General features: G+C 37.0%; 1 protein-coding gene across 1 annotated transcript in view; it reads right to left on the bottom strand.

The window, feature by feature from the left end:
• MALRD1 (MAM and LDL receptor class A domain containing 1) overlaps positions 1 to 14,935 on the bottom strand; it is a 295,587-nt gene that overhangs the window by 261,578 nt on the left and 19,074 nt on the right. The window contains exons 6-8 of the mRNA XM_050890929.1: positions 13,092 to 13,235; positions 7,978 to 8,135; positions 1,905 to 1,997 (exon numbers count right to left, since the gene is read on the bottom strand). Of these exons, the coding sequence (XP_050746886.1) occupies positions 1,905 to 1,997; positions 7,978 to 8,135; positions 13,092 to 13,235 (395 nt within the window). The remainder of the gene's footprint in view (positions 1 to 1,904; positions 1,998 to 7,977; positions 8,136 to 13,091; positions 13,236 to 14,935) is intronic.

The raw sequence follows: 14,935 nt of genomic DNA, 5'->3' as shown, positions 1-14,935 counted from the left end.
AAGAGTGACCTGAAATGTAATATCCTAAAGACTCCATCTTCTGCTCTGAAGTCTCTTCAGAACCTCATTTTGCAGATGCCCAAGAGAAAAATTTTCAGTTACACTCACAGGTGAATAAAATGGGCTAGGGACTGTCCTCAGACACCAATTGGCACAGCATAGCTTAAGAACTGATACCTGTTTCATCACTTAAGATAAAATGGTTGCATCCAGTCTATGCAGTGGGATTGGTCCCTGCCTGCTGGTAACCCTTGAACTGTTCCAGCCACTGTCTAGGAGATGGCCAATTTGCTTGGGTGAAAACCTTGCCAGGGATCATGCTAGTGTTTTAATTATTTGGTCTATCACATGCCAATCTTGGGCCTGTGCCCTGGCCCTGTTTATTTTACTGCTATTGGCATAGACATAGAGATTCAAGGAACATTTCTCTCTCTGACAGAGTTCCCTTGCGCTGACCAGATTTTACACAATCTAATTTAGAGCAATGAAGTTTCAGAAGAATGTCTCTTGCTCCTGGCCACAGTGGAGCCCAGCTCTGCTGGGTCTCAAAGCAAGATTACCCCACTTGTGCTCTCCAAGTTTCTTTTACCTGAGCTAAAGCAGCAAGCAGGAGGAAGGAAGCTTGGATTCATCAGAAAGATGAAGATTGCAATGAAAGAAAGCACCGAGAGACAAGAGCAGGAGTTGGAGGCACAAATCAAAACTGGAGTTGTGGGACATGACCAGAGCGTGAGTCTTAGAAAGTAGCCATGTGCAAGAGGCAGAAAGCACAGTGGAAGGAAAGCTGGACAAGAGTATCCAACAAAATAGAAGAAAACCAGAACAGACGTGATTTGGAGCATAAGCAGAAGGGTCTAACACACTCCCCGAAGCCTGGGAATTAGGTTGGAGTGAAATCTCAAGAGGTATTTTTCTTTCTAAGAAATAAGAATGATATGTCATTATCTTCCACTAGAGACAATTTCTTCAAAATGACAAAAGCTTTCTAATACTATCCATTCTCTACCAGTTCAAACAACAGAATGCTATGCTGAAAACATGACACAGTCACATAATTAAAGATAGTATCTTTCCTTCCCTAAGCACAAGTGATCCTTGCCGTCTTTGTACAAGAATGCATAGTTTTGACTTTCTACATATATACATACAATCTCAGCAGCCTTTTGTTTATTTATTTTTAGATACTCTAGATAGTCTTATTACACATCTGGTTGTTTATTCTGACTTGTCCTTGTGGGAAAAGGAGAGAGAGGCAACAACAGGTCCTTATAACCTACTAGCTTGCTGAAATGCATTCATTCTAATATATATCAAAATGTCAATTCCTGCAGCGGGCTTAGTCTTGTCCTTTCACAGAGATTACATTTTCAGCTGATTGTTGACACAGTAAAATATGATGGTTATCTACAGAATTATGAAAAATAAATGTAAATGTAAAATTACTTAAAAAAGAAACTTGTAAATGAATTTAAGAATTAAGTAGTTGCAACTTTGTGTTCTTCTCTATGCCTGAAAATTCAGGGGAAAGATATTCTCTCACAGTTACTGGTTTACATCCTTTCACTGAAATCCCACATACATCATTCGCATCATCTCACTTAATAGCATTCATAATTTAAAAGAGTTGGTAACACCTGAAATGGACTCAGATGACTAACTAAAATATGGTGAGATTTGTATTCATTTTCTTGCATGTCATTAAAGACCAGCAGCTTCAACACATGATATTTGTGTAGACCTTTTTTTGAGCTATAACCAGAGCTTTACTCATATTGAAGCAATGAAGAACAGAAAGACCTTCAGGATACATATCATTTTAACTAATTTTTAAGTTTCCTGGAATCTTTGTAAAAAATAAGATAAAGTACCTTCAAAAATTGAGCACGTGTCTTTTTCATTCATACCTTTGATTTTTCTAGCCCCGTTGGTAGCTGTATATCCACTTTGATCCATTCCTTCTTAGTCATGATATTGGTTTCCCACAAGACATATTCCTCCTGTAAAATGTAGAATACGATGTTATAAAGCTAATTTTTGTTCCTCTCTAAATTATCAAGGCCATTTTTTGTCCTCGATCTTTTCATATCCTAGTGAAATGACCACTATATACAAAATTGCTCTGTGTGAGGAAATAGAGCTTCATATGCTCATTTGCAATCTTTGCACTGAGCTCTGTGGGAGAGAGGGGAAACAAGACATGTTTACTGTAATTAAACAGGCTAATAATATAACTATCAGGAGTCAGCTTAGTAGAATTAAAGTTAATTAATATGTAAATTAAGCCATGTTATTGCTGAATTTAACAATATGTTTCCATGGTGTTCTCTACATTAGTTTCTTTTTCATAAATAACTGCTTATATTATGTTGTGTTATAATTGAATTTAGTTTTCTTAGAACTGAATTTGGGGTCTGTCAAAATTACCCAATCAACTGTGCTAAAAACTTTTTTTTTTTTTTTTAATCTGTAAAGCAAGAAGGTAGAGTATTACCTAACAAGTCCTAGTCATGTTCTGAGTTACCTCAATCCCCACTTCCACTCCGCCTCCTAAGGATAACAGCAAGAGTGCCAAATATGGTAAGGCTCCCTTTATGCAAGCACTCCAAGCCCTTTTGATTAAAAAAATCTGACAAAAACAGCTCATGCTCATTCTGCTTCTGGTCATAATCCTAACTGGAACATGCTGAGGCCAGTATAAAGAAAAGAAATGTAGCAATGTGAACTTCATATCCTTAAATAAAATCTTTTCAAGAATCAGCTCCGAAATAGAGCAAAACCAGAAAGACAGAAAAAAATGCAGGAAAAGTTAATATAGGCTATACATAACAAACAGACTTACCATTACAAGTATCAATAGTGAGACCCCTTTTAGGACACTGTGCAAAGTCATACCTTTTCCACAAAGGATATTACAGAATTAGAAGCAGTTCGGAAAAAGATGCGAAGCAGGATAAGAGAAATGGAGAGTCTCTTGTATGGAGAGAAATTGAAATGATAAAAACAGTTTACCTTACAGGAGATGAATGAAAGGGAACATGACAGGTATGTGAAATGTTACCAATACTATAGACAATGACAGTTATCTTTTTTCTTGTCTTGCAACATAAAAAAGAGGAGGAAGATGCTGTCTACTGCTTGATAGACCAAGAAGTCTGAGCTAGCAGAAAAACACTGATATGATTTCTGACAAGTAGCCAATTACTTAGGCTCCTTTCCCACCAAGGCTTCAACTGTTATGACATATTAACAAAGCTGGAAGACTAAATCTCTATTGAATATGTGTTCAAAGATCAGTTTTGGAAAACTGCAAGACAGGGCCAAGCCAATACCCTAATTCCGAACACTAAATGACATAAGAGATCAAATTTGGATAAACCACATGACAAACTCGATTTCAGAAATAAAAGTCAGCTGTGAGTTTCCACATCAGTATAGGATATAAGTATTTGTCAACTTGTTCATGTGATAGATATTCAGCAAAACTCTTTCAATGTTGAGGACACTTCATTCTGTGTAAAACTGCTTCATTTTGCTAAATAATTCAGCTCCCAAAGAAAATCTATTGACATTATTAGCCTACAATAGCCACATATAAGACACAGAAAAGGATGATGTACTAGGAACCATACTGCATGGCAGGTTAAAACCATAGTCTGTGGTTGAATGTCTGCTTTTAGAAATATTTTAGTTACTGTATTCCCCCACATGTACATATACGAACCTTCCAAACACATTTGTATACCTTGTGGGAACACTCTACATTTGCTGTTTATTTGATTGGATGCATCTGAATACTATAATTTTGTTCACATTCAATTAACAGCTTAGATACCCATATCCCCACGATCATCTTTCTCCCAAATTTATTTTAATAAAAACAGCTTGTAGCAGTAAACTTGAGTTTTCTGTGCACGTGCCAGCATCCAGACCTTCTAGGGTTGTTTTTTACACTGAAAGCTGTAAATCACCTCAGATGCAACAACTTTTTAAACTGGCTATTATTCCATGCAAACAGACATTACCCTCTGATTTTATACAGCTCTAATAAGCCAATAATATTATTTGCCTTCCTCACAATGTTTTCTCTGTAGTATTCATCCTGCTTGTCAGATTCTTCCACCTCTTTGGTACACATGGGTTAACTCCTCTAGCACATTCCTTGTGTCTCTAGCCTTTTTTTAAAATGTTGAATGTATTGTTTTTCCAGTACTTTCCCTCAAGATTTATTTTGGTGATGCAAGGAGGCAGTTGCTCAAAATACCTTCACTCTATTCCCCTTACTGTGATATATTAATATCGATAAACAATTTTTTTTTAAAGCTAAAATGGGCAAGAATTGTTTCTTTTTCCTGCAATGGTTTGGGTTTGTTTGGTTTTTTTTTTTTGAGATAATACTACTCAGATTTGAAGGATGGAGGAGACAATCATGACTTTTTCTTATCAACTCCATTTATAAAATAGAACTTTTTTTTTATTTTTGACATTTCTCTACAGATACATTCACTGCCGTGCAACTGCACTCATCTTTTTGTCCCTGCTTCTCTCATTTCAGAGAGTAATTTGGAACAAACGCTTATTTGTTCCCCCACAGTGATTAATGGATCACCTTTAGCTTCTGCAGAGGAGTGTACTTGCATGGTTTTTGCAAGTGTTGTTGAACACTTACAGAAATTTTAGTGCATAAGGGTACAAATATGCTTGCACATGTAAACATCAGTTGAAATTATCTTTTATTGTTTAATTTCCATCAGTTTTGTAAGCCATACAAGATGTAAAGATTAAGAAGATAGAAGGAAGAAGTATAACCCTATTACTTAATGGGATGCATGAGCAAGTAATGAATGGCAAATGGTAGACCGAAGTCAGCATTATCTTCTCTGGTTTCAGTTTTCACAGAAAAGTTTAAAATTTATCAGACAGTTAATAGAAAGTTAATATTGTTAATATTTTATGTTAGTAAGACAGTTAATATTGCCAAATGCGAATGCAAACACGGACTGGAATAGAAGAACAATATTACAAATATATATAAGCCAGAAGTACTGAAACTGGAAGGGAATCAGGAAGTTTTAAGTAAACGTTACATAACGGAAGGAATATCTTACTATCAACAACTAACTCTGAGAACCTGAGGAGAATGCGTGGGAAACGGGGGAACTGAGACAACAAAGGATATATATTACAGTTAAGGGAAAAATACAGACTATGCAATTATAGCCAATCAGCTGAAAGCCGACAACTCATAAGACACTGGAACAAATTGCTAACAATAATCTTGTAAGCAGCTAGAGAATTAGAAAGTGAGAAACCTACATTAGCTGCTTCTGATGAGGAGCAAGTCACATTCAGCCAATGTAATTTTTTTTTTTTTTTCATTCTAAACAGACTTGAAAAGGTAGAAATTACTTTATTAAGGCTTTTAACATAATCTGATAGGACGTTCTTTAAGCAGATTGAGGAGATTTGGTGCAGATGGAACTACTGTAAAATAGGTGTACAAATGGGTGTACAAATAGGAGTGCGACCTTTTTGAAAGAGGAGCTGTCAACAGTTTTCTATCAAACTAAAAGAAAATGATAGTAGGGCTCTGCATAAGTTTGTTCCAGGGCCTGACATAATTATAGTGTTGACTAACTGTTTGGATAGTGGAATGAAAAATAAAATTTAAAAAAATGTGGGTAACACTAAAATGGGAGGAATTACAAGCACTCTGAAGGACATCATCAGAATTTAAAATAATCTCAGTATACAAAAACCAGTTTCAAACCGACAACAGAAAGTTCAAAGACATATGAATCACAGTTAGGAAAGAAAAATCAAAGGATCAAATGCAGTAGTATTGAATGAAAAGCAACTTTGCTAAGCCAGCAATAAAACAGGAAAAGCTGCGGATTATCATGGACTGCAAGTTAAATATAAGTCAACAACAGGTTACTGTTGACAAAAAGAGTCCATTTTCCCTATTCTTCTTCATACCCAAGAGCAATTTAAATTCTCTGGCTTCCAACTGATGTCATAATATCTATATTAGAAAATACATTCACTCATCTTTGGCCTCTCTGTTGAAAGAGTGAGGAAGGGTAGGGATATATTTGCAACATTTGTGGTGCTTGTCCTCTAAGAACTGTACTGAAACTGTACATTAAATGTAATTCAGTCTCCGTTTGTGTCAGGCCTGTCGATGCTGGGACATAGCAAGAGTTATTCAGAGATAAGAGGTTCTGATCAATAAATATAGTAAAAGGGGGTGCAGGGAAACTGCATGGTACTGGACCGTGCAATTGAGAGCCTCCAGGCAATTGAGAGTCTATTTTGAATGACAGCCTCCAGGACAGCAGCTCTGTTGTCTTCCAGGGTCAGAATCAGCTCTTGACTCTCACTTCTGTTTCTCAGTATTTGGCTAGTTTTGAAGATTCATTTGTTTTTCATAAACAACCTAATGATTCAGTAGCAAAATGTGTAAAAGCTACCCCTCCCTTCATTTCAGGTTAAGAAGTCTTAAATATGAATCTGTAGGGTTTTGTTTTTGAAGCTACCAGCAGAAGCTTATGTTCCTGAAGGCTTTTCTGGCAAATTTTGCAGTATGAGTAACTCATATCAGCTTTAAATAAGTCTGTGTGCAATAAATACACTTCTGACTGAAGGAGAAATTCAATAACTAAAACATCAAAGGGCTAAGAGAAGTTGTGGAAACAGAGTGGACTGAACTGATGTAATAACTGCCAAAAACGTTATTCTAATACATACGTAAGGAACTGTTTATCAATTAATTTAATTTAGGCTCCCAATTCTATGGGAACTCAAATGCGAGTTTTCTCATGTTTTTGGCTCACATAATTTGCCCTATTTTCAGGGAAAGAAAACTCTTAAATCAGGTCCATTGATGCTACTTAGGTGAACCATTGAAATCAGTATTCCTATTCTATCTCAAGGTTGCCATGGGCGTCGTACCTGGGAATTTATTGGCAAGTACCATGGCACAAATTTCCATGCGTTCTGACCAGAACACTGATTATGTTACAATTCTCTGATACAGTAATGGGTCATAGAAAAATACAACTATTCCCTTTTATAAATGAAAAATGAGCAAGAGCCTGGAGTTGTTTTCATGAATACTTGAAGACACAGTGGGAAAGGAATAAGGTATTTCCATTACCTGTTCCTATATTTAGACCCCTTGGTAGTGTTACACTTCAGGGTTTTTTGCATCTTATCTTTGTGAATGAAGTGGCTCTGTCTTTTTAAATACTTGTATTGTTGGGTGATAATAATTCAACTCCAACATCAAGATATGACAGCCATTAACTTAATGAGACCAGCTGTACCGCTCTTGCTTTCATTAAGTAGCAGTACAATAGTGTCAATATTAAGTTATTAAACAAGACTTTCAAAAGGGAACATTCTAACAGCAGAAAGCCTCCACAAGGCAAGGGAGGTAAGAAAGATGGAAATAGTTATCATTGCTCAACTGGCATTTGTGTTTCAGTTTGACATGGCTATTTTATCCGCTAATAGGTAGAAGAATAGGAAAATTACTGCCCTAAAACACGAGCAAAGCAAATCAGGTGGCTAAGCAAGAGCTTTCCAGACATCTTGAGCCAGCAACTTTCCTTTTTTCTGTGTCTCCATACAGAAAAGCACTTATTTTCCCATTTCCAGAATGGGAAGAAGGCTAGAAAAGCTGTTACTATAGATTTCCCCCCTGAAATCCTCAAATTATTCAATTCTGTAATAGCTGGGGTTTGTCCTTGAAGCCTTACTGCAGAACATTCACCCATCAAATTAGTTTATAGCTGAGATGGCAAATACCCAGGTTTACAATGGCATAGATCAGTGGAATGATACCAAGTTACTGTTTTGCACAAACTAACTTACGGGCAGGCATGTGCTAGCAGGCATATTTCCTTGCATTTTGGCTGGTAACCCCTGGGAAGCTGTATCTTTACCCTTTGAAAATGAATGCATGTTTCTTCTTACCTGATTAGTAAACAGTACTGCCTTGAGAACACTGCTATCTGCCATGGAGTAATGGAACTGAAAACGGCATTTCTTGCTGGAGCAATGACACATGGAGCTGTTAAGATAAGCGCTTTTATATAATGCGTTGTCATTAGCTTCTAACCACTCAAAATGGCCTGAAAAAATAAAAAAAAAAAGTGCACTTTTTCACAAAACATATATATTTTTTTTCTCAGTCTATGAAAATAAGGACTGTTTTCCCCTAATTAAACCGTGGACCCATCCCAGCAACAATGGAATCTGATCGTCATGCTGATGATGTGACTTAGATATCATCTAAGTGTTTCCTATTAAAATATCTTCATTTGACTCACAGATAGCCCCAGCAACCAAGAATTACGTCAGTTGATAGTATCTTGAAGTTGTTACTTTGCATGTTAAAAGCTGTAAGCAGTCCCACATTCAGCTCAGCCTCCTTACATTTACAACCATTCAATACCTAATCAAAAATATATTTGGAAACTGGGTTTTCTTCCTTCTTCCACTATGGTTTCCAGAAAATACGCTTTTTACAGTAATACTTCTGTAGACTCTTCAAAAATTTAAAAAAAAAAAAAGGGGAACATGTGGGGGTGAAGTATTCTGCCTTACTGCTACAGGAGGAAGTAGCATCTCCACCATGTAATCAAGGTCTTCACTTCTCAGCCAGAATTTCTGCAACAAAATGTTGGAAGCATATTGTCTTTCCATCTGAAGCAGAAAAGCAATTTGTGCTCTTCTTGACCTACTGCCCCTTATAAAAACATTCCTGCAGAGATCTAAAAGAGTACTCCATCCCCTCAACAGTGTCTTTTATTTGGCAGAAATAAAAAGGCTAAATACTTTTTACCAAATATATCAGGTCTTTTTTTCCCCTCCTGAGTCACTGAATATTTTGCTGCCTTCTGAAACAGCTATTAAAATAATAAACAAGGACTGATTAAAGGTCTTATGTCCACTCTTTCTGTGTTCATGTCTCTACAACTTATCTCAAATGCAGATGTTACACGGTTTATTTCAAGCTGAAGGGAGAACGTGTCATTTCACAAGGAAAATGTTCATTTTTATAAGGGACCACATTATTTCCCTTTTGTTGCCAGTTTACTCTTTGCATTATGCAATGTTTTACAATGAAATATGCAGTTGCAATTTCACTGAATTTTTTTTTCATGCCACTGCGGCTAACCTTGATATAAGGAAACGTTATAGATTTAACCCAGCATTCTGTTTGATGGAGATCAACAAAACTTCTACACTTCTATAACTACTGCCTCCTGCAGAAGAGAAATATGCATCAACATTAGAATTTACACTACTGGTTCTTTACCTAACTTCAGAATTCTCTGATGCCATTCTAAAACCAACCAATTTTATCTTCTGAGCCTAATGATAATTAACATTCTTTTGCCTCTTTCAGTTTAAGTTCCTGCAAAAAAAAAAAACAGGGCAAAGGCGAGTTGACATTTTGAGATAAGAAAGCAAGTGAACATCACTAGATAAACAAAAGTTCTATGAAACATCCAGAATGATCGTGTGTCCACAAGGGATACTGACTGTTCTTCAGGCAATACGTTGTATGCAAGTATGGTGAACGCTTCTGGGACAAATTGAGGCCTACTTTCAGAAACGAAGACTCCAGAAACTCCTGTCCTGAAAATACTGATTTTTTATTATTATTTTTTCCCTCTTCTTTATAGCCTGTAAAAGTAGAACCATGTCAGTTTAACTGGACAAGCAATAAACTATGTTAAAGTACTTACTTGTTTCCCCTCTTCCAGGGATTTTTTTTTTTTTTTAATAACATTTATCAAGTAGCTTTCTAAAGATTAATGGTATTGGGAATGTTTTTCTTTCATTTGTCACAAACTTTGCAGCTCTTCTCTAAATTCTTAATTTCCCTCAGTCCGATACACTGCATAGCGTATTACTGTGTTTATGCTCTGACCTTCTTTATGTCTCGTTCTCTTGAATTTTCATGACTTTCTGTTTCTGAAGTGCCTAACTTGCCCATGCTTTTGGAAGTAGAACAGGAATCCCAGAAAAGCCACTTCATTCCGGCCAATGGGGTAGTAGGGCTATTGAGTGAGAGATGTGTGTGTTTCTGGCAAGGGATGCTAGGATGGTTGCCAGGATAAAGAGTGTAGACTTTAACATCTTTCCATAAAGCTTTTTATTTTCCCCACGTAGATGCTTAATCACGTTTTAGATGGACGGTCTTGTTTCTTTCAATTTTGAAGAAAAACTTTGTCTGTCCTAAGCAAAATCTTGGAGTCCTGCAGAAAGATCAGCCACTGACAGCAAGGGAGCTCAACTAGAAGCAGAGCTTACAACTTACTGCTGAGGTGGCCCAGTGTCTTCTTAGAGCTGGGGTGAGCTAGTGAACCTGCCTGTATCCTGCTACGCTGAAAACTCAAGGCCTATAAATATTTAGCTGCTTGGCTCCATCTTAACCATTTTCTGACTCAAATCTTTTGTCACTCCTTCTGCTTTAATCCATGTTTTTTTTATTTCACAAACTACAGGACTTTGAATCTATGCTACTAGTTTTACAGTAACAACTGAGTCTTCAGTTAAAACTGAGCCACAGAGTGGGACCTTTCCTTTTCTGGCAAGTTCTCTTCCCCAGCAGAGAACTGTTCAGTCTCTGAACCAATTCCCTGCAACCTTCCCACTCAATCATTTTGAGGAGACAAAAGGTCAAATCTGAACTGCCATTGTTTCTACTCTTTGAAGGTGAATTTTCATGAACTCACAATTCATGGATGAAATCTTGAAGAAAAAAAAGAGAGAGAGAAAAAAAAGAGTAATGTAATAGAATCACATAATCTAATGATTTGGCTGTTTTTTCATGTTTAAACTTGAGGGATTTTTATCATTAGTTATCTGAAACATTGGGTTTAAAACCATGGCACTTCCTTTAATTTTTTTTTGCATCTCACAATCTTTATTCTTATTATGCAGCGAATTGGTTTCATTAGTTTCTTGTTAAAGAAGTGTTACCCCTGGATGTAGGAAACTGGATGAATCCAATGTAAGAAGAATGAACTATTGAAACTAGATAGCATGCTGGAAATATCAATAAAGAAAACAACAGAAGTATTTTCTGAGCAGTATTGCAGGGGAATATAAAACCTCTTTAAGAACTTTTGACACTAGAGAAATTAAGAGGAAAAGTTATAGAGAAAGTACCTACAATACAACATTGGAGAAAAGAAGAAATAAAAGAACAAAGAAAAAAAGTCTGCCAAGGATAGAAAGTATTTTATTAAATTTAAGTATACCAGGAAAGGAGGATTATTCAAAGCCTATAAGCAATCCTTTCTTTATAAATATAATTATCTAGACCTCTGCTTTATAATTTAGTTTCTTACCTCTCTTCTATTTATAGTAGTGAAAGCTTTGCTCAAAATCAGAAACTAAAGCTTAGTCAAGCTCTATTTGCACTGCAAGTTTGAGCCCTCAAGCATGGCATTTTTGCAGTGTTCATACCATTCTTTTGTTTTTAGAATTTTAGTTAATATTCAACGTCTTCATTTATGCCTCAACAGATCTGCATGAATAGAAATACTGAATGTATTGAGAGGTGAGCAATCATAGTTCAGGTTTTTCAATACTTTCCAATGTTAACGATGAACTAAGTTCTGTGTGTTGTTTTGACACTTATTTCTTCTCACATTTTCTTTTTTCCTTTATGATGTGGAAGCACAGGGAATGTCCCCAAGCAGTTGTTTCTGTTATATGTTCAGCCTCCTCAGCTACCTGTGCATATTTATACAATAATGCCCAAGCACCTATACAACAGACATTTCAAAATGTGTTCTGTTTCAATAGACATTGCTTGTGACCTGGTCCTGTAAAAGCCATTTACAAAATTTCAGTATCTTTTCTGTTAGCACAGTATTGCCATAAAAGGGAAATCCATACCCATTACTAGCCCTTGAGGTATCACGTTAAGGTATGGCACTGACACAACACCTTTCAGGGAGGTGTTTAAAAAAAAAATCAAATGAAAAGTCTCATTTTTGTTAGATATCCCAGTGGAAATTGAAAGGTGGTGTGACTTATTTTCTTTTTTTTTTTTAAAGATGAGAAAAAAATCTGCTTTACTCGTCTATATGCTCTGTTATACATAAATGTTAACATGCAAAAATTCATCTTAACAGAGTGTGTACACTCAAGCACTTTTGCGTGTTATTCCATTATATGACTTATAGTCACCAGAGTGTGTTGAAATGCATGCTAAAATTTATTTTAAAAATCTTTCTAAAATGAAAACTTACCTAAGCATTCATTCTGCTGCTATCAGTGAGATGTAATCCATTTCTGTGGGCTCAAAGTTCAAGCAGTAATCTCCACACTATCAGTTCTTCAAAGCTACATCACAAATTATACTATTACAACTAGTGCTACTTAACTACTTTGAAGGCAGTCTCAGTAGACAAGCCAAACACTTAGCTAGCAAGGTGATTCCATTTAACATTACAACATTTAGACTTTTATATCCATTAAGCTTTCAAAAACCTTTCCATAAACTTGTAGACAGGCACTACACAGTGACTTCAAAAACAAGTGCTACTCTTTACTTCTGAAAATTGTGACTAGATTAATTTTGTTGTTTTTAAGAGTAATAAACTATTTTGTATAATAAATGTTTCTCCACAGCTCCCCTGATTAAAGGTTTAAAGTGAAATTCCTGACTGTATGCTTAAACATAGTAGTACTACAGAAGTAAAACTGCCAAGTGTCAAAACCAAAACAAACAGAAAAAACACACACAGGGGCTGTGGGCTTAGATGGATTTAATTTAATTTTACCAAATTGTTGCACAGATCTCATACAAAGAACTAACTGGAGAATAAATCAATTACTAGCTTATATAGGAATTCTTACATTAAAATCTTTCATGTTTTACCAGCACATGTGTTTGCAGTGCCCTTACTAAATGGTCAAATCAAAAGATAATTCAAGTACAAAATACACACAATTACTTTTAATTTTTTTGTTCTGTTTCTACATTGGGTCACCACCTTGTCTTAAAAAGCACCATATTCTTCATGACAGCTAGTAATTGTGCATTAACTTAAATTTCCCACCTTCAGTATTGTTGCTCCAATCTTTCAGAAAGGAACAGGAGGCAATCTTGTGCCCGGCTTGCAGTCGTGCCCGTATAGCAGGTTCAGCCAGCTGATCTGAATGCCACTCGCACAAGCCAAGCTCAAAACTGGAAGTCTGTGGTGCTAAAAGACAAAGAAAAACAATCACCTCTTAAGAAGCCATTATTTATGAGACTACTTCCCATTAGAAACATATGCTTATTAAACTACTTGACAATGTTTCTGCCTCTGGTTACTTCAAAAGCATTGTGTATCACTGAGCGCTGTCTAGTATTTCAGGCTGCCATCTTTAACGACACCATTTTAAAAAATCATTCCCTAAAGATGGATGCTTCTTTCAGAGCAATGGAGTGCTATTTATGTTAGCCAGTTGTTGCAACCCTCATGAATTCACTTCTGCAGAGAGAGTTGCCAGGAAACATAAAAAATGACATATCATAACAAGAAATACCTATTTACTTTTCTAGATGATAGCTACAGAAAAATCACTTCTAACAGAGAGGTTAAACTCAGCAGCACCTCCATAATACTTGCAAAAGAATGCTTCTTTTTAGAACCAAAAAGTTTCTGAATACATCACCACATATTTTCAAGAACTTTTTAAGGGCAAATTATGCCTGACTGATCTAGTGGCCTTCTACAATGGAGTGACTGCATCAGTGGACAAGAGAAGAGCTATGGACATCATCTACCTGGAATTCTATAAGGCCTTTGATATGGTCTCCCTCAACATTCATACCTCTAAATTGGAGAGATATGGGTTTGATGGATGGACTGTGAGATGGCTAAGGAATTGGCTGGATGGCCATGTCCAAAGAGTTACAGTCAATGGCTAAATGTCCATTTGGAAACCAGCAACGAGTGGTATCCCTCAAGGGTCCGTACAGGGACCAATACTATTAAATATCTTCGTTATGACATAGATAGTGGGATTGAGCATACCCTCAGCAAGTTTGCACATAACACCAAGCTGTGTGGTGCAGTTGATACACTAGAGGGAAGGGATGCCATTCAGAGGGACCTTGACAGGCTTGAGGAGTGGGCCCATGTAAACGTCACGAAGTTCAACAAGGCCAAGTTTGAGATCTTGCACCTGGGTCAGAGCAATCACCACTATCAGTACAGACTGGGGGATTAATTGATCAAGGACAACCCTGCAGAGAAGGACTTGGGGGTACTGGTGGACGAAAAATTGGACATGAGCCAGCAATGTGCACTTGCAGCCCAGAAAGCCAATCACATCCTGGGCTGCTTAAAAAGGAGTGTGGCCAGCAGGTCGACGGAGGTGATTCTTGCCCTCTACTCTGCTCTCGTGAGACCCCACCTGGAGTCCTGTATCCAGCTCTGGGGTCCCTGGCATAAGAAAGACACGGACCTGTTAAAGTGGGTCCAGAGGAGGGCCACAAAAAACATCAGAGGGCTGGAACACCTCTCCTATGAAGAAAGGCTGAGAGAGTTGGAGCTGTTCAGCCTGGAGAAGAGAAGGCTCTGGGGAGACCTTGTGGGCTTTCAATAGTTAAAGGGGGCTTATAAGCCAGAGACACTTTTTACCAAGGTCTGTAGTGACAGGACAAGGGGCAATGGTTTTAAACTGAAAGAGAGTAGATTTAGATTGCATATAAGAAACAAATTTTTTGTGATAGTGGTGAGACACTGGAACATGTTGCCCAGAGAAGCTGTGGATGCTCCATCATCAGAAGTATTTAAGGTCTGGCTGGACAGGGCTTTGAGCAACCTGATCTAGTGCAAGACATCCCTGCCCATGTTGGTGGGGTTGGACTGAATGATCTTTAAATGTCTCTTCCAATCCAAACCATTCTGTG

The sequence above is a fragment of the Gymnogyps californianus genome, chromosome 2 (assembly GCF_018139145.2).
Source record: "Gymnogyps californianus isolate 813 chromosome 2, ASM1813914v2, whole genome shotgun sequence".
In the NCBI taxonomy this organism is placed as follows: domain Eukaryota; kingdom Metazoa; phylum Chordata; class Aves; order Accipitriformes; family Cathartidae; genus Gymnogyps; species Gymnogyps californianus.
The sequence above is the reverse complement of the archived record's forward strand: the minus strand, read 5'-3'. Positions and strand labels throughout refer to the sequence as shown.